Source organism: Moschus berezovskii, chromosome 27 (assembly GCF_049115385.1).
Source record: "Moschus berezovskii isolate FMDL1 chromosome 27, NW_MosBer_1.0, whole genome shotgun sequence".
In the NCBI taxonomy this organism is placed as follows: Eukaryota; Metazoa; Chordata; class Mammalia; order Artiodactyla; family Moschidae; genus Moschus; species Moschus berezovskii.
Window position 1 is genome coordinate 13,865,675 of NC_142486.1, and position 20,428 is coordinate 13,886,102.

The 20,428-nt window shown below is 39.3% G+C and overlaps 1 protein-coding gene across 1 annotated transcript in view; it reads right to left on the minus strand.

The window, feature by feature from the left end:
- Positions 1–20,428, minus strand: part of LOC129545594 (S-adenosyl-L-methionine-dependent tRNA 4-demethylwyosine synthase TYW1) — a 154,500-nt gene that overhangs the window by 96,229 nt on the left and 37,843 nt on the right. Inside the window, exons 10-11 of the mRNA XM_055409981.2 lie at positions 8,040–8,158; positions 4,518–4,627 (exon numbers count right to left, since the gene is read on the minus strand). Of these exons, the coding sequence (XP_055265956.2) occupies positions 4,518–4,627; positions 8,040–8,158 (229 nt within the window). The remainder of the gene's footprint in view (positions 1–4,517; positions 4,628–8,039; positions 8,159–20,428) is intronic.

Here is a 20,428-nt window from a genome sequence, read left to right on the forward strand (position 1 = left end):
CAATTTGAAAACCTTTGGAGAAAATTTATTGTTGATTAAATAAAGGGATGTTTTGCTGACACGGTAACATTTTGTCAAGGCAATTAATTAAGGTATGCAAAAAGCATCCTTTGTGAGAATTACAAGGGCAAGGAAGATACTCTATAAAAGCTGTTTTTAAGGGTGAATGAATGGCAGCTGCTGTATTTCAGGGGTCACCCCCACCCTCTTAGGCATTCTCACCCCTACTCAGGATTCGCTTATTCACAGACATGCTCTGTTCTTTCTCCCTGCAATCCTATATCTGTCCTTCCCCTATAAGACAATATATATATACTTTAATACGCTTCGTCTCTTATGCCACAGGTACCTGAAGACAAACCGTCTGAGACGCCTACTGATTAAAGCAAGCACAGGGTTACTAATCAGGGACACCTTTCTGCACGGGACAAACCCTCCAACAAGCTAGGCAGACAACAAAGACGACGTGCTCACCGAGCTCACCTAACATATGTTATTAACGTGAAGAAAGGCGGCCTCATGATTTATTCATCTCTTATTTCCATTTAAAGTGCATTTACAAAAATACTCCTGTCAGAAAAATCACTATCAAAACTCAAGTTGTCACTCTGTATCAAGGACATCTCGGGATGGAAAAATGCATATCTACTCCTCGGGGCTGCTTTCACCATACAAACTGCCTGGCACACAATTTATTCAGGGAGCTTCCTAGATGTCCAGGAAACACACATCCTTGGCCGTCACCCCATTATTTAAGAATTCAACTGCTTCTTTAAGCACCAAATAAAAACATACCGATTACACTGAAAAGGTAAGATTACTGGTGTTGGCCTGCTTCTGATATGACTATCTAGTATGACTAATTTTACGTGTCAGCTTGGCTGGGCCATGGTGCCCAGTTTGGTCAAATGTTATTCTGGATGTTGGATGGTGAAGATGTCTTCTGGATGAAATTAACATTTAGGTCAGTGGACTTTGGGTAAAGCAGACTGCCCTTTCTAATGCAGAGGAGCCTCATCAAATCAACTGAAAGCCTTAAAGAACAAAGGCTGACAGCCCTCAAGCAAGAAGGAATTTTGCAAGCTGACAGCCTCTGGATTTGAACTGCAATTCTTCCTTAAATCTCCAGCCTGCTGGTCTACTCCATCAGATTATTTCTATCTTTTTGATTGACCAAGTCTGTACAATTCCACGATCCAATTCTTTAAGCCAATCTCACTCTATCAATCTCTCTCTCTCTCCCTCTAAACATACCCACACAGCATCCTGATGACTCTTTCTCTGGAGAACTCTGACTAGTAACTAAGCATCCAAAAGAAAGTAAGACTCAGCCTTGAAATTTACTTAAAAGGCATATGGTTTATTTAAAGGTCAACAATCGATAATATTAACTAAATCAACAAAGAGTCTAAGAAAAGCTAGTAAATTCCTGATGTGGAGGCTTACTAGTTTTTTACTACACAGTTTCATTTAATTTTCCAGAAGGCTGGTAAGAGACACTGCTTTTTCCAAATAAGAGAAAATAACTTGTTTCAAAAAAAAAAAAAATTCTTGAGTAAAAACCAAGATGAAATGTTAAAATATTTATTAGCATCTCTGCAGAAGCACAAGTTGGCACATACATATGTACACATATATGTATAGGGCAATTTTCCTTAGAAAACTCATGAAGACTATGTAAGGCCGGACCCCGGTGGCCATCTTGGCGTCTCCTCCCCGGTGGCCATCTTGGCTTCTTCTTCTCCTCTTCATTTCCCGCCGGCAGGAAAAAGTCCCCCCAAACCGCTGAAGAGTATCTGACACAACAGCTCTCCACCGAAATCAACCCTGCCTCCTAACCTCCAGAATGACCAACCCGGTCTCACCACCTCGACTAGCTGACCTATGAGAGACTGCCACTCCAGACCTCGCCTTTTTTGGGAAGAATTTCGCTGCTCCTTACTGAGAGGCTATATAAGTCGCTCTCTGCCTTTGTTCAGCGGGGACCTCCCCAACCTCGCTCTGTTAGGACTTGGGGTCCCGCCCGGGGGCGCCTAGCCAGTAAAGCCTGTTAGATTATCTAGTTGGCGTCTGGGTTCTTTTCTTTAACATCACTGGGCCCTCTCGACCTTACAGAATAATATAAATTTATAAATTACTTTTATAAAATTACCTTTATAAATTATTACTGCTCTTGAATCATTATTTGCTTTTCTTTCCCAATTTCTCCTACGAAGTCAGAATAGTAGTAAGAAATACCATGGTAAAAAATAAGAAATAGATTTGGTCTTTGCTCTGGTTCCTGGCACAAAGCTCCTATAACCCCTGGGATTTCCTGAGTGGTGGTAGTACCTTTTGTCATTCATAAAGATCCCTTTCAGGACTTCCCTAGCAGTCCAGTGGTTAAGATTCCATGCTTCAACTGCAGGGGACACAATGCCTGGTCAGGGAACTAAGATCCCATATGCCAGGCAGTGCAGCCAAAAAATAAATAAGGAGCCCCTTTTAAGTACACCTACATATATTTATGCAAATGGGGTGACATAGGGTAGGACTCCTAAATAGCCTCAGGATGGGGCTGGTCACCATAAAGACCAAGTGTTCAAAGGATGAGAATTTTCAGTCACACCCATGGACCAGTGAGAAATGGAAAGGGAACTGACAAACTAAGCTCTATAAAAACCCTTGAACAGATCTGATGAGCTTCTGGGTTGGTGGATGTATCCACGCGCTAGGAGGATGGTGCACCCCAGTTCCATGGGGACAAAATCTCCTGGCCTCAGGACTCTTCCAGACCGACCCTATACTTCTCCATCTAGCTGTTCACCTGTGGTCTCTATAATATTCTTTATAGCAAACTGGTAAACATAAGTAGATGCTTCTTTGTTCTGCCAGCCAGACAGATTCTAGCAAACTAACAGAATCTGAGGAGGTCATGGGAACTTCCGATTTACAGTCGATCAGAAACACAGGTAACATCACAGGCTTTCCACTGGCATCTGAAGTGGGGCACAATCTTACAGGACTGAACCCCTAACCTGTGGGTCTGATGTTATCTCCAGACAGTGCCAGGACTGAATTACATTTGTCAGACACCCAGGCAGTGTCTACTGAGACAGGAGACTGGAGAACTGCTTGGTAAAAGAAAAACATCAGAAACACTGTGATCTCAAGAAGCAGTGACCTGGCAGAACGAACTTCTCTGCATGAAAGGACTACCTGATCTTCAAAAGGCTAATTACTGGGGTTTATAAAGACTCCCATTTACGATGCAAGAGTGCCGATGCCAAACCCACCTTGGTTGGAACTCACTTTTTTTGTTGTATATGAAAGGAAAGGGGAATGAATAAAGAAGACAGGACTGACAAGTGGTGGGTGGAGGCATGCACATTTAACAGGGAACCTAACACATTTCAGTCGATCATCTGCAATTATTAAAAAGCCATTATTTTATTGGGTTGGCCAAAAAGTTTGTTCAGGTTTTTCCTTAAGCTGCTATGGGAAAGCCCAAAGAACTTTTTGGCCAACCCAATACAAGTCCTCCAGATCTATCTACAGTGGTGGGTCTCAAAGAATAGTTCCCAATTCAACAACAGGGTTACCAGAAAATGTGTAAGTGATGTACATTCTAGCTCCCTCCCAGACTTTCTGAATCAATCCCTGGGGAAGGAGATTGGGAATCTCTATTTTAATGATCAATTCTGATGCACACTAAAGCTTAAGAACCAGCCATCTCCAGTAGAGTCAAATACCTTGAACTGTGAGACACAGCTAGATCAGGAAATTCTAGAACCTGAATAGCAGAATTCTATGGCACCCCACTCCAGTACTCTTGCCTGGAAAATCCCATGGGTGGAGGAGCCTGGTGGGCTGCAGTCCATGGGGTCGCTAAGGTCAGACACGACTGAGTGACTTCACTTTCACTTTTTACTTCCATGCATTGGAAAACGAAATGGCAACCCACTCCAGTGTTCTTGCCTGGAGAATCCCAGGGACGGGGGAGCCTGGTGGACTGCCGTCTATGGGGTCACACAGAGACGAACACGACTGAAGTGATGCAGCAGCAGCAGCATACATCACTATGGATCATGTGGAGGAAATCTGATTAAAATTAACCCTCCTTTTTTGTACAGTATTTATTCAAAAATGCCTTCCTAATACTATCTAACTGGTATTACTTATCAGCTGAATGATCTAAAATTATCAGTTGAATCACAAGGTTGCTTTGTATCCAACACAGAACAATACCAAAAGTTTTTAGGAGGAATGATGATACATTCCCAGCCAAAATTTACAAGCTGAGTGCACTGTATTAAAAATAGCTAAGCTCTGAATTAATTTTTTAGTTCTCCCATCATATGATATATAAAGTTATCAGTGAAAACTACAAAGGCCAAAGTATATATAGTATTTCTACAAAGTTTTCGATTTCCTATATGAGAATTTGCCAACAGGGACAACATTCTGCCAAAGGAGGCAATTCCTCTGCCAATTTAATTCAGGCTATTAGCATTCCTTTGTAGAGGGAAGATAAATACCTTTAAACTGCTTGATCATGTTCTGATGGTTTTCAATGGCTTCTTTCAAGATCATTTCAGGCTGGTCCATCTTCCACCGCCATTCAGTACCCACTGGATTGGTGTGGTGCCTAGGAAAAAAAGAGGCACAAGTTCTTTAGAACTCTGTTAAATCTCATCTAGTCACCCGCTATGAGGGAGTCCATATAATTATAAAATCCAAGTTGGTTTTCTCCTAAAAGCTCAGCTATCTATAGCTATGTTTTACAACTTATTTTGAGTCATGACATCTAGGACAGACAGATAGATGGACAAGGGAAATGCTTGGCCAAGACTGAGGCTTAATCAGAACAATACAAAACATGTACTCCTCTCTCCCAGCCACACACCACCAGGCTAACAAGCATCCAGTAATGACCACCAGTATAATATTGTTTCAAGACTCTCTCTGAGAGGCAATGGGAAGACCTAAAGCTTAGGATGGATCAGAAATGGAGGGAAAAACCTCCAGCAAACCCCAAGCAACACTCAAGGTATCTCTAAAGGACACCAGAAAGGAAAGGGGTGCCAATTTCCAGACACAGAAAACATTCATCTCAGTCTCTAACAATGTTGGACTTCAAAAAAAAATAAGAGGCATACAAAAAAGCAAGAAAACAATACATTTCCAATAGACAAAGAAATCAACAGAACCAAACTCTTCTGACACAAGGGGTGAAAGTATCCGACAGGTTATATTTTTAGAACTATGATTACCATATGTTACAAGCCCTAATAGAAAGAGGTAAATGACATGCAAGACCAAATGGGTAAATTCAGCACAGAGATGAAAATTATAATCCAACAGAAATACTAAACATGAAAAAAAAAAAAAAAGGACTCTGACAGGCTCAAGAGTAAACTACAACAGCTAAGGAAAGAGTAAAAAAAAAAAAAACTTGGAGAGGACAAATAAGCCAACTAAAACACACATAAAATTTTAAGTGGGGAAAAAAAAAGACACAGCATCCAAGAGCTGTGGGATAATTACCAAAAGATCCAAAATATACATAATTGGAATCCCAGAGCCAAAGTACAATAATTAAAATCCCAGAAGGGAAACACAAAATAAAGTAGAAAAAGATGTAGAAAAATTATGGCCAACAATTTCCCGAAGTTAATGAGAAACAATTAGCCACAGATCCAAGAAGCTTGCAGAACAACCAGAATATTTGAAGACAGTGTAAAAATACAGTATCTAAGCTACTGAAAACAAAAGAAAATCAGAAAATCTTCAAGTAAGAGAAAAAGGACACATTACTTAAGGACACAGATTGATATTACTTCTGACAACTCATCAGAAAACAAGTAAGCCAGATGAAACTATAATGACAACTGAAAGAATGCTTAAAGGAAATAAACTTGTCAACTCAGAATTCTATACCCAGTGCAAATATCTTTCCAAAAATGGAGTAAGAAAGAATTTTGCAGACAAAAATCTGAGAGCTTTCCTTGTTGGCAAACCTATACTACAGAATATATTAAAGGGAATCATTCAGGCAAAAGAAATAGACACCAGATAGTAACTTAGATTACTCAAAGAAATGATGAGTGCTGAAAAAAGAAAAAAACATGGAAAAATAAAGTTTATTTTTCTTTTTAATTACTCTAAAAACAACTGACAGTACAACTAAAACAGAGTACTGATATACTGTGTTTACAGCTTATATAAAAGTAAAATTTATGCCAATAGCATCCAAGATATATAATAGAAATAGCAAATATACTGTTGTGAAGCTCTTATGCTACACATCCCTAGACCACTGCACACAGGACTTTTCAACCTCAGCACAACTGACATTTTGAACTCGATAACTCTTTGCCCTGGAGGGCTGTCCTATGTGTTATAGGGTGTGTAAGAGCATCCCTGGCCCCTACCCACTAGATGCCAGTAGCACCTCCCTCCAGACATGGTCCAATGCCCTAAGTTTCCCCTCGGGATGAAAAATAGAAATTTTGCCCCAGGTGAGAACCAATGATTTAACAGAATGTCTGAAAAGATATTTTTCAGTTTTTGTTTTTTTACTATATCCCTAGATAACTAGAAAAGGGAAACCATGTAAAAGAACTTATGATGGGATGATGATACTAGATTCTTTTTTTAGGACTTTTAATATTATCTGTCAATCAAAGTAGGTATAAGATAAAACAACAATGGCTGAGATTTGCATCGAAATAGTGAGAACTAGGGTAGGTAAATGGAACATGACTGGAAATGTGTTAACAAATGTACACAGAGATTCATTACACTATTCACTCTATTTTTGTTCAAAACATATCCATAATAAAAGTTAGAAGTACTCCCTAATATGACATGCTAAGAGGTTACATCACTTCTATGGGTTTTTGTCCCAAAATCCAAATATACCTAACTAATACTCTTGGACTGCAAGGAGATCCAACCAGTCCATTTTAAAGGAGATCAATCCTGGGTGTTCATTGGAAGGTCTGATGCTAAAGCTGAAACTTCAATACTTTGGCCACCTCATGCAACGAGTTGACTCACTAGAAAAGACTCTGATGCTGGGAGGGATTGGGGGCAGGAGGAGAAGGGGACGGCAGAGAATGAGATGGCTGGATGGCATCACCGACTCAATGGACATGAGTATGAGTGAACTCCGGGAGTTGGTGATGGACAGGGAGCCCTGGCGTGCTGTGGTTCATGGGGTCGCAAAGAGTCGGACACGACTGAGCGACTGAACTGAACTGAATACTCTTCAAAAGTATAAAGGTCATGATAGACAAGGAAAGACTAAAGAACTGGAGATAACTAAAGAGACATGACACCTAAAACCTAAATTTGATGTAGGATCCTGAATTTAATCTAGTGGGAAAACCAATGAAAGTCAGTTTCCAATTTGATTAATAATACTGCATCAATGTTAATTTCTTGATTTTGATAGTTGTTCCATGGTTACGTAAGGTCTGAACATTAAGCTGGAAAATTTCTTTGGAAATCTTCTGTAAACTAAAATTGTTTCAAAATAAAAAACTTATGTATATAAAATTCTAATGACAAAGAGTCTTATATTTAAAAAATAAAAGCAGGATATAAAACAGAAAGTAGAAAAAGGTCTCAGCTGTATTTTTAAAAATGAAAGACTTTGGGAGAAAAACAAAACTGAAAGCAAATACTACAAAGCATTAAAAATGTTTTCCCTGGATGCTTGAATTGTTGCTTTTCTTTATAATTTTTAATGGTTTTTAAAATTTTCTATGTAAGTCTAGATTACTTTTATGATTCAAGGAAACTTTTTTTTTAAAAAAGGATGAAATAATGAGAACCTAAAATACAATCAATTGAATTAGCTATATAAACAGATATAGTGAGTTAGAGAAAGTAGAGATTTTCAATCTAAAGCAATCTACACCCTGAATAGCTAATGACACCACTATCAAAATAGGAAGGAACAGGTTAACAGAGAGCATAATAAACTCCTAGGATTTTTCAGCCTCAGCACAACGTTACATATTTGATCACCATGGCCATTCATTTTTACTTACCGCCAACAGAAGACACATTTATTTGCACATGCCAGGCTCGGAGTAGTTTCCATGCAACGATGGCTTTCAATGCCATAGAATGTATGTTTATAGCAACCTCCTCTCCCTCGGAGCATGGACTGTGAATATAAAAAACAAACGATAATTTGAATAAGATCCTCAAAGCGAGGAAACAAAATACCAGGGCATCATTTTAAAGAAGAAACCAAGTGTTTCAGGAGTATAAATACCCCTTCCAGTATCTGCATGAAACAGAAAACTAACATTATAGCATTAGATTGTTTTGATGGTGTTTGTGTTTTAATAGTGCTCCGGGTTTTCCAAACCCTAATGAGATAAACCTATGATTCATTAATTTTGAAAGCTCCACAGGGAGGACCATGGATACTTTCATTTTCAAATCCATTCACCTGACTCAAATATTAGTACAATAATATATAATGCCAAAGGAGAAATAAGGCTCCCAGAAAAGAGGGAAGTAGCATTCACCTGAAAGAGTTATCTCCACATTGAATAAGGAGGGTAAGTAAAGGAATGAAACCTGGAGCACATTCTATATCAACCCAATGGTCGAATTTGAACATAGAGGGGAGTTGAGACTGTTGAGGGGACAAGCAGCATGTATACAAGAAATTATTTCAGAAAAGAACACCATGTGATTGGTAAAACCACCATAAGAATGGTAACTTGAAGAAATACTGCAGATCAGCTCAAGGCTGGGATCACAAGATACCATGGAGCTTCTTGCGGTAACCATTAGAAAGATCCATCCAGGAGATCTGTGTTAGATGGGCTTGATTCAATAAAAAGTGAAACCTGTAAGGAGGTTATGCAAGAAAGGACCTGGTGACTTTGCTCTAACGTTGGCGGAGGAAAGGCAAAGGGAACTGAAGAGGTATGGTCCCAATTAGAGGGACAAACAGAGGAAGTTGTCCAAGATAACTGAGATTTTGAGCTAAGTGACTGAAATACTATGGAATTAACAATAGGAACAACAAACGAGGAAACATAGCTGGCAAGCCTTTATACATATGGATCAGTGTACGTCATATATCAGTGTAATGATATTACAATGCTGCCCACATAAAATCTACCAGCTTATTACTATGTCAGTTGACCAAAAAGTCTTATCTTTTGTCCTGATAAAAGAGGTTCCCCTGTCCATTTCACTTAGTCCTTTCACTTTAAAAAAAAAAAAGGAGTGAAGGGAAAATGCTGTTCAGGATAACTGTTTCTACAAACGCTCTTCCAAGTTCCCAAGAAAATATTCAAGAAGGCAAACAAAACATTCACATGTTCCAAAGTAGCCCTGAAAACTACAATGTCCCCCATATGCAAAAGTTACAGAGTAATTACCACTAAATATTATGGCAATGGAGAAACAAAGTTGAAGACCTGCGTGTTTCATTCATTATTTACCAATCAGTTAATGTACTTCAAGCATACTGTGTGCTGAATGTACGATGACTAATAAGACAGAGCCCCTACCCATGGAGGGACTAGTTGGAGGAAATGGCAAGTAAGCAAAAAAATATGCAATACTATTATGATAATCTGATTAAATCAGTTAAGGTTCTTCTACAAGCAACAGAAACGGAGTCTGGATAAAGAAAAAAGAATTTATTGAAAGGATCTCACAGCTCAATGATCCATTATAAAGGCAAGAATGAAGGAAAGCCAGCAGCAGGACCACCACTCGATCCCCCAGAAGCTATATACTAGAGACACCAAGCCCCCTCTCCCGATACCATCAGCAGCACCACCCGTGAACTGCAGATGGCTGCTGCCACCAGCACAAGAATGAGTTCTCCGTGTCCCAGTTTCTTTCCTTCACTCACCCCATACTCAAAGTCTCCGGCTGAAAAGAATGACTATCCTAGATGACAATTTTATACCCAAGTTCTAGGACATGGTACCAGGAAACAGTATCTGTCATCCTTAGCTTCTATAGCAGGTGGTGGGCCCTCACACCAAACAAAGCCCATTTGATGAGAAATTTCCCAAACGTGAAAAGACTCAGATGTTGGGCAAGCAGAGAAAAGACAAACATCCAGCATGCTGTTACTGGAGCCCCTGGGACAGATGATCAGCCCAGCCTTCCAGGATCAGTGAGAACTCCTCAGAGGTGAGGTATCCAAACCGAATACTGAAGGGCTGAAAGGATAAAGGGATGGACACATGTGAGGAGGACGGCACATTTTTCTTTAAAACTGTTTTCTTTGAGTTTTATAGTTTCATACTTTAGATTTTAGGTCTTGATCTATGTAACTCAAAATGTGTGTGTGTCTGTGTGTGTGCGTGTGCAGTGGTTTTTTTGGTTTTTTGCCTGTGGATGGTGCTGGTTGTCGCAGCGCCATTAGTTGGAAAGGTTATCCTTTCTCCAAGAAATTGCTTTTGAACCTCTGTAAAAAATCAGTTAAGCGTATTTGTGAGTTTATTTTTGGGCCCTCCATTCTGGTCTATTGATCTATATATATATATCCATCCCTCTACTAACACCATGTGTTCTTGATTACTATAGCAATTAGTAAGCTATAATATCAGGACATATGATTCCTCCCATTTTGTTTTTCCACAATACTGTTCAAGCTATTTTACATTCCCATGCCTTTCCTTATAAATTTTATGATAAGTTGTCTACTTCTACAAAATCCTTCCTGGGACTTTTAATAGGAATTGCATTAAACCTATTAAATTTGCATCAATTTGGGCAAAACTGATGTTTTATTCTATTGAGTCTTCCAAACCATAAACATTTATTTAGATTTACATTTAGATTTTTATTTACACTCACTTAGATTTTCATTGGTTTCTGATTTGACACTTTTCCTCATTTCTAACATAAGCATACATTGCTGGAAATTTCTGAGCACTGCCTGAGCCGCATCATATACAAATTTTTTTATTATCATTCAGTTCCACGTATTTTTTCATTTCCTTTGAGACCTCCTCTTTGGCCCAAGGTTTATTTAGAAATATGTTGCTTAATTTCCACATATTTATAGAGATTTTCCTTTTTATTATTGATTTCTAGTTTGATTCCATTATGATCACAGAATACACTCTGCATGATTTTAATAGTTTTAAATCTGCTGAGGTTTGTTCTATAGCCTAGAACATGGTCTATCTTGGTGAGGTTCCATAAGCATTTGTAAGAAATGAATATTCTGCTATTGCTGGGCGGTATGTTCCTTATATGTCAACTAACTTCTACTGACTCACTCATCATTTTACTCAACCTACCTATGTCATTGAATTTGATGTAAATTTCTTGTAAACATCCTATATTTGGGTCATTTTTTAAATCTGCTCTGCCAATCTTTATCATTTGATTGATATATTTAGAATATTTACATTTAAAGTAATTACTTATGCACTAAAATAGCCTACCACTTTATTATTTCTCTCCTGCTTATTCCCTCTGATTCTCATTCCTATTATTCTTTTGACTTCCTGCAGATTACTTAAACATTTTTAGGATTCCATCTTTATTTTTTGTTTTTGATTTTCTCTCTATGTATAGTGTTTGTGGGCTTTCCTCATAGCTCTTCCCTCAAAGCACAGTCGGTAAACAATCTGCCTGCAATGCTGGAGACTCGGGTTTGATTCCTGGGTCGGGAAGATCCCCTGAAGAAGGAAACGGCAACCCATTCTATTCTTGCCTGGAGAATCCCATGGACAGAGGAGCCTGGCAGGCTATAGTCCACGGGGTCGCAAGAGTCGGACACAACTGAGTGACTTTCACTGAGATAGTGTTTGAAGTGGTTGTTCTGAGTATAAAAATATACATACATGACCCACCGAGTCTACTAGTAAAAAAAATTTTACCAGCTTCAAGTGAAGTGTGGAAACATCACTTCTGTTCCGATCCCTTTAATTTTCTCTTTTAAATTATATATCATTGTCCTGAGTATCACATGGTGTTAAAATTTTTGTTTCAGGACTTCCCTGGTGGCCCAGTGGCTAAGACTCCAAGCTCCCAGTGCAGGGGACCCAGGTTCGATCCCTGGTCAGGTAACTAGATCCCACATGCTGCAACTAAGAGTTTGCATGCCTTAACTAGAGGTTCTGTATGCTGCAACAAAGACTAAAGATCCCACCTGCTGCAACTAAGACCAGTGTAGCCAAATAAAAATAAATTTTTTAAAATATTCTGCTTCAATCATCAAATATGATTATAAAAATTATGAGGAAAATGATCATCTATTTTATGTACTCATATTTCTGCTCTTTTCATCATTCTGCTTTGCTTTCTCATACTTTAAGAATCTTTCTTTCGGAGAGACGCCCGGCTCCCGGCGGCGCAGACGCGAGAGACGCCCGGCTCCCGGCGGCGCAGACGCGAGAGACGCCCGGCTCCCGGCGCAACCGACCACGTGCAGAATCGTGGCTGAGAGGAGCTGCCCCGCACCCAGGGTTGGGGCGGTGGCCGGGAGGAGCTGTACCACGTCCAGGAGGCGGTGGCTGCTTGGGCACCGGAGGGCCGAGAGGAGCTGATCCACATTCAAAGCAGGAGGGGCGGCCTTGGGGAGATACCCCTCGTCCAGGGTAAGGTACAGCGGCTGCGCCTTGCTGGAGCAGCTGGGAAGAGATACTCCACAACCAAGTGGAATATAAGAGTCCAGTGTTCTGGGGAGGAAGGAACAAGACGGCGAGACCACTTTCATCCCCACAAATTCGTCAAAAGAACATTTGAACGTGGAGTAAAGTCCACAAAACAACTTCTGAATACTGGCAGAGGACATCAGGCTCCCAGAAAAATAGCCCATTGTCTTCTAAAGGAAAGAGAAGAAATCCAGCTCCACCCACCGGAACACCGACACATGCTTCCCTAACCAGGGAACCCGGACAAGTCACCTGTCCAACCCCACACACAGCGAAGAAACTACATAATAAAGAGAACTCCACAAACTGCAAGAAGAGGGAAAGGACACCCCAAGCAAAGCAATATAAGCAAGATGAAGAGGCAGAGAAATACCCAGCAAGTAAAGGAACAAGATAATTGCCCACCAACACAAACAAAAGAAGAAGATATAGGGAATCTACCTGATAAAGAATTTCGAATTTTGATGGTGAAAATGATTCAAAGTCTTGAAAGTAAAATGGAGTTACAGATAAATAACCTGGAGAAAAGGATTGAGAAGATGGAAGAAAGATTTAATAAGGACTTAGAGGAAATAAAAAAGAGTCAATATACAATGAATAATGCAATAGATGAGATCAGAAACACTCTGGAGGGAACAAACAGTAGAATAACAGAGGCAGAAGACAGGATAAGCAAACTAGAAGATAGAATTGTAGAAATAAATGAAACAGAGAGGAAAAAAGAAAAACGAATTAAAAGAAATGAGGACAATATTAGAGACCTCTGGGACAATGTTAAACGCTCCAACATTCGAATCATAGGAGTCCCAGAATAAGAAGACAAAAAGAAAGACCATGAGAGAATACTTGAGGAGATCATAGTTGAAAACTTCCCTAAAATAGGGAAAGAAATAATCACCCAAGTCCAAGAAACCCCGAGAGTCCCCAACAGGATAAACCCAAGGCGAAATACTCCAAGACACATATTAATCAAATTAACAAAGATCAAACACAAAGAACAAATCTTAAAAGCAGCAAGGGAAAAGCAGCAAATAACACTCAAGGGGATTCCCACAAGGATAACAGCTGATCTTTCAACAGAAACTCTTCAGGCCAGAAGGGAGTGGCAAGATATACTTAAAGTGATGAAAGAAAATAACCTACAGCCCAGATTACTATACCCAGCAAGGATCTCATTCAAATATGAAGGAGAAATCAAAAGCTTTACAGACAAGCAAAAGCTGAGGGAATTCAGCATCACCAAACCAGCTCTCCAACAAATGCTAAAGGATCTTCTATAGACAGGAATCACAGAAAGAGTGTATAAACTTGAACCCAAAGCAATAAAGAAAATGGCTACAGGATCCTACTTTTCAATAATTACCTTAAATGTAAATGGGTTGAATGCCCCAACCAAAAGACAAAGGCTGGCTGAATGGATACAAAAACAAAACCCCCATATATGTTGTCTACAAGAGACCCACCTCAAAACGAGGGACGCATACAGACTGAAAGTGAAGGGCTGGAAAAAGATAGTCCATGCAAATAGAGACCAAAAGAAAGCAGGAGTAGCAATACTCATATCAGATAAAATAGACTTTAAAACAAAGGCTGTGAAACGAGACAAAGAAGGAAACTACATAATGATCAAAGGATCAATCCAAGAAGAAGATATAACAATTATAAATATTTATGCACCTAACATAGGAGCACCGCAATATGTAAGACAATTACTAACAAGTATGAAAGGGGAAATTAACAATAACACAATAATAGTGGGAGATTTTAACACCCCACTTACATCTATGGATAGATCAACTAAACAGAAAATTAACAAGGAAACACAATCTTTAAATGATATAATAGAACAGTTAGACCTAATAGATATCTATAGGACATTTCACCCCAAAACAATGAATTTCACCTTTTTCTCAAGCGCACACGGAACCTTTTCCAGGATAGATCACATCCTGGGCCATAAATCTAGCCTGGGTAAATTCAAAAAAATTGAAATCATTCCAAGCATCTTTTCTGACCACAATGCAGTAAGATTAGATCTCAATTACAGGAGAATAACTGTTAAAAGTGCCAACATATGGAGAATGAACAACACGCTGCTGAATAATGAACTAATCATAGAAGAAATCAAAAGAGACATCAAAATATGCATAGAAATGAATGAAAATGAAAACACAACAACCCAAAACCTCTGGGACACTGTAAAAGCAGTGCTAAGGGGGAAGTTCATAACAATACAGGCATACCTCAAGAAACAAGAAAAAAGTCAACTAAATAACCTAACTCTACATCTAAAGCAACTAGAAAAGGAAGAAATGAAGAACCCCAGGGTCAGTAGAAGGAAAGAAATCATAAAAATTAGGGCAGAGATAAATGCAAAAGAAACAAAAGAGACCATAGCAAAAATCAACAAAGCCAAAAGCTGGTTCTTTGAGAAGGTGAATAAAATTGACAAACCACTAGCCAGACTCATCAAGAAACAAAGGGAGAAGAACCAAATCAATAAAATTAGAAATGAAAATGGAGAGATCACAACTGACAACACAGAAATACAAAGGATTATTAGAGAATACTATCAGCAATTATATGGCAATAAAATGAATAACCTGGAAGAAATGGACAAATTCCTAGAAAAGCACAACTTTCCAAAACTGAACCAGGAAGAAATAGAAAATCTGAACAAACCCATCACAAGCACGGAAATTGAAACTGTAATCAAAAATCTCCCAGCAAACAAAAGCCCAGGTCCAGACGGCTTCACAGCTGAATTCTACCAAAAATTTAGAGAAGAGCTAACACCTATTCTACTCAAACTCTTCCAGAAAATAGCTGAGGAAGGGAAACTTCCAAACTCATTCTATGAGGCCACCATCACCCTAATCCCAAAACCTGGTAAAGACCCCACAAAAAAAGAAAACTATAGGCCAATATCACTGATGAACATAGATACAAAAATCCTTAACAAAATTCTAGCAATCAGAATCCAACAACACATTAAGAAGATCATACATCATGACCAAGTGGGCTTTATCCCAGGAATGCAAGGATTCTTCAATATACGCAAATCAATCAACGTAATACACCACATTAACAAACTGAAAAATAAAAATCATATGATTATCTCAATAGATGCAGAGAAAGCCTTCGATAAAATTCAACATCCATTTTTGATAAAAACTCTCCAGAAAGTGGGAATTGAAGGGACATACCTCAACATAATAAAAGCTATATATGACAAACCCACAGCAAACATTATCCTCAATGGTGAAAAACTGAAAGCATTTCCCCTAAAGTCAGGAACAAGACAAGGGTGCCCACTCTCACCACTACTATTCAACATAGTTCTGGAAGTTTTGGCCACAGCAATCAGAGCAGAAAAAGACATAAAAGGAATACAAATTGGAAAAGAAGAAGTAAAGCTTTCACTGTTCGCTGATGACATGATCCTCTACACAGAAAACCCTAAAGACTCTACCAGAAAACTACTAGAGCTAATCAATGATTACAGCAAAGTTGCAGGATATAAAATCAACACACAGAAATCCCTTGCATTCCTATACACTAATAATGAGAAAATAGAAAGAGAAATTAAGGAAACTATTCCATTCACTGTTGCAATGAAAACAATTAAATACTTAGGAATATATCTACCTAAGGAAACAAAAGACTTGTACATAGAAAACTATAAAACACTAGTGAAAGTAATCAAAGAGGACACGAATAAATGGAGAAATATACCATGTTCGTGGATTGGAAGAATAAATATTGTAAAAATAAGTATACTACCCAAAGTAATTTATACATTCAATGCAATCCCTATCAAGCTACCAACAATATTTTTCACAGAACTAGAACAAATAATCTCACAATTTGTATGGAAATACAAAAAACCTCGAATAGCCAAAGCAATCTTGAGGAAGAAGAATGGAACTGGGGGAATTAACCTGCCGGACTTCAGGCTCTATTACAAAGCCACAGTCATCAAGACAGTATGGTACTGGCATAAAGACAGAAATATAGATCAATGGAACAAAATAGAAAGCCCAGAGATAAACCCACGCTCCTATGGACACCTTATCTTCGACAAAGGAGGCAAGAATATAAAATGGAGAAAAGACAGTCTCTTTAACAAGTGGTGCTGGGAAAACTGGTCAGCCACTTGTAAAAGAATGAAACTAGAACACTTCCTAACACCATACACCAAAATAAACTCAAAATGGACTAAAGATCTAAATGTAAGACCAGAAACTATAAAACTCCTAGAGGAGAACGTAGGCAAAACACTCTCCGACATAAATCACAGCAGGATCCTCCAAGACCCACCTCCCAGAATATTGGAAATAAAAGCAAAAATAAACAAATGGGACCTAATTAAAATCAAAAGCTTCTGCACAGCAAAGGAAACTCTAAGCAAGGTGAGAAGACAGCCTTCAGAATGGGAGAAAATAATAGCAAATGAAACAACTGATAAAGGATTAATCTCCAAATTATACAAGCAGCTCCTGCAGCTTAATTCCAGAAAACTAAGTGACCCAATCAAAAAATGGGCCAAAGAACTAAACAGACATTTCTCCAAAGAAGACATAAAGATGGCTAATAAACACATGAAAAAATGCTCAACATCCCTCATCATCAGAGAAATGCAAATCAAAACCACAATGAGATACCATTTCACACCAGCCAGAATGGCTGCTATCCAAAAGTCTACATGCAATAAGTGCTGGAGAGGGTGTGGAGAGAAGGGAACCCTCTTACACTGTTGGTGGGAATGCAAACTAGTACAGCCACTATGGAGAACAGTGTGGAGATTCCTCAGAAAACTGGAAATAGAACTGCCATATGATCCAGCGATCGCACTCCTGGGCATACACACCGAGGAAACCAGAATTGAAAGAGACACATGTACTCCAATGTTCATTGCAGCACTGTTTATAATAGCCAGGACATGGAAGCAACCTAGATGTCCATCTGCAGATGAATGGATAAGAAAGCTTTGGTACATATACAAATGGAGTATTTCTCAGCCATCAAAAAGAATGCATTTGAATCAGTTTTAATGAGGTGGATGAAATTGGAGCCAATTATACAGAGTGAAGTAAGCCAGAAAGAAGAACATCAATACCGTATATTAACGCATATATACGGAATTTAGAAAAATGGTAACCTGAACCCTGTATAAGAGACTGCAAAAGAGACATAGGCATTTAGAACAGTCTTTGGGACTCTGTGGGAGAGGGTGAAGGTGGAATGATTGGAGAGAATGGAATTGCAGCATGTATATTATCATAAGTGACCAGTCCAGGTTCGACGCATAAATTTTCCTCTGTTCATTTCTTTGCATTTGTGCTTTTTTAATAAAATTCTTTTTTAGAAATAAAAATTAAAAAAAAAAAGAATCTTTCTTTCACCACTTCATTAGGTTTGAATAGCTTCTTTAACTGATCTTTAAGGCAGATTTGCTAGAAACAGTTTTTTTTTAATCTGATAATGTGTTTAGTTAATCTTCATTTTGCAGGATAGTTTTGCCAGACACAGAAATCATGATTGACAGGTATTTTCTTTCAACACTTGAACAACATGAGCCACTTCTCTCTGGCCTCCATGATTTCAAATGAGAGATGTGATGTCAAACTGATGTTAGTTCACTGTTGTCTCTAGCATCTTTCAAGATCTTTTTCTTCTTTAGCTTTCAGATCATTAATTGTAAGGTATCTTCATGTGGATTTCCTTGGTTCTATCCTATTTGGAGTTTATTCTCTCTGCTATTCAGGTTGGGTAAATTCTGTTGACTTGCCCTATCACAGATCATTCTGTTAATTGGTAAGGTCCCTGGGTCTACCCTCTGCCATCTCCACTATATTACTGCACCCGTTCAGGGAGTTTTTATTTCTGCTACTGTATTTTTTCAATTGTATAATTCCCTCTTGGTTCCTTTTATAACTTGCATTTCTCTGCTGAGATTTTTTTTCATTTCTTTCAAGAGACTTTGTAAGTGATTGCTGAAGAATTTTTATGACAGCTGCTTTAAAATCCTTGTCAGATGACTCCACCATCTGATTCATCTGGTGTTGGTGTCAGTTCATTATCTTTTTTTGCTCAAGTTGTGATTTTCATGGTTCTTGGAAATGACAGGTGATTTTTTTCACTGCATCCTAGACATTTTGTCTACTATGTGAGGAGGCTCTAAATTCTATTTCATTCTTTCATTTTAGCAGCAGGCCCTTAGTTTAGGTAGAGCTTGCAGGTCCTGGACTATTTTGTATGCTGTGGCTCCAATGGCAGTTTAATTTTCAGAGGCTTTGCAATGAAATTTTGCTTGGGCTCCCACTGATCTCGGCTGGTACCGTCAGAGGGGGTGAAAGAGGTTTCACATGGAGGAGGGGAATCTCAGGCCAGTAGGGTTCCCATACAGGCAGCTTATCTGGCAGAGCTGCTCTGGCCAAGGGGCCTGGGTAGCCCCAGTAACTCTGAATGGGAGAGGGGAGTCTCAGGACAAGAATAAAGAGGCTTGGCTTCCCTAGACAGGCCACTTCTTGTGGAGGGGACTGCCACCCAACCACCATGCTATCTCTCAGTGAAGGAAAGAAGTCTTGGGCCACCCAACCACCATGCTATCTCTCAGTGAAGGAAAGGAGTCTCAGGCCACCCAACCACCATGCTATCTCTCAGTGAAGGAAAGAAGTCTCGGGCCACCCAACCACCATGCTATCTCTCAGTGAAGGAAAGGAGTCTTGGGCCCAGAAGGCACAGAGAACATGTCACAGGCCAGGTCGATTACTGCAGGAGTAAGGTGGTAAGGAGAGGGTCTCTCTCTTTCCATTTTTACTTGACCATCTGATATCTCTTACCAGGAGGGGGGAATTCATGGTCCAACAGAGAAGAAGAGCATTTGTCCCAAAGGCTTATTATTGCTGGGGCTCCCAATTGATCCCCTTTGCGAGTGGTTCTGGGCTCACCGGAATCTGTTAGAGGGACTCTCATTGCATACAAGGGAAGAACAAACCTAACTGAGTGGGCTTCTGTTGCTAGATTAAGGCTTAGTAAACACAGCGTCTAGGTAAAATTTCAGTCTTCCATTTTTGATAGGGGATGAAGAATTCAATGCAGTGTTCAATATACTGCAGCCCATGGGCCAAAGTCAGGCTACTGCCTGTCTCTGTAGGTAAGGTTTTGTTGGAATACTGTCACCCACATTTGTTTACTTATATCTGTGGTTGCTTTGGGGCTACAGTGGCATAGTTGAAAAGCTGCAACAAGATCATATGACCCACAAACCTTAAAAAGTCACCATCTGGCCCTTTAAGAAAAGGTTTGCTAACCCCTGGTCTAGAGATTTATTCCATACTACGGAGCAAAATAAATTCTAAGCTGGTTAAGCAAACTGTTAAAAAAAAAAAAAAGTACAAACAGGAGGAGGACTTAGGGAGGATAGAGGAGCAGGAAGCAACAGGAATCTGTCTCCCCACCTGGTCATGAATCTCAATCTGCCTGTTGTTCCTTTGTCTTTGACCTGGGAGTCCTGGGTCCTCCACCAGCATCTATGAAACTCTACCAGGTGAGTATGTTGGCTTGTAAGTAGGCTGAAAGAGGAGACCTGCCACAGTTCTTGACAGTTAATACTAGCCCCTGGTTCCTTTGAGCTTCTCATGTCACAGAAACAAAAATTTTCTCAGGAACCAAGGGGACCTCCAAGACATCTTTTTGTATGTGTGTTCTCAGTCGTGTCTCACTCTTTGTGATCCCATGGATTGTAGCCCACCAAGCTTCTCTGTCTATGGGATTTTTCA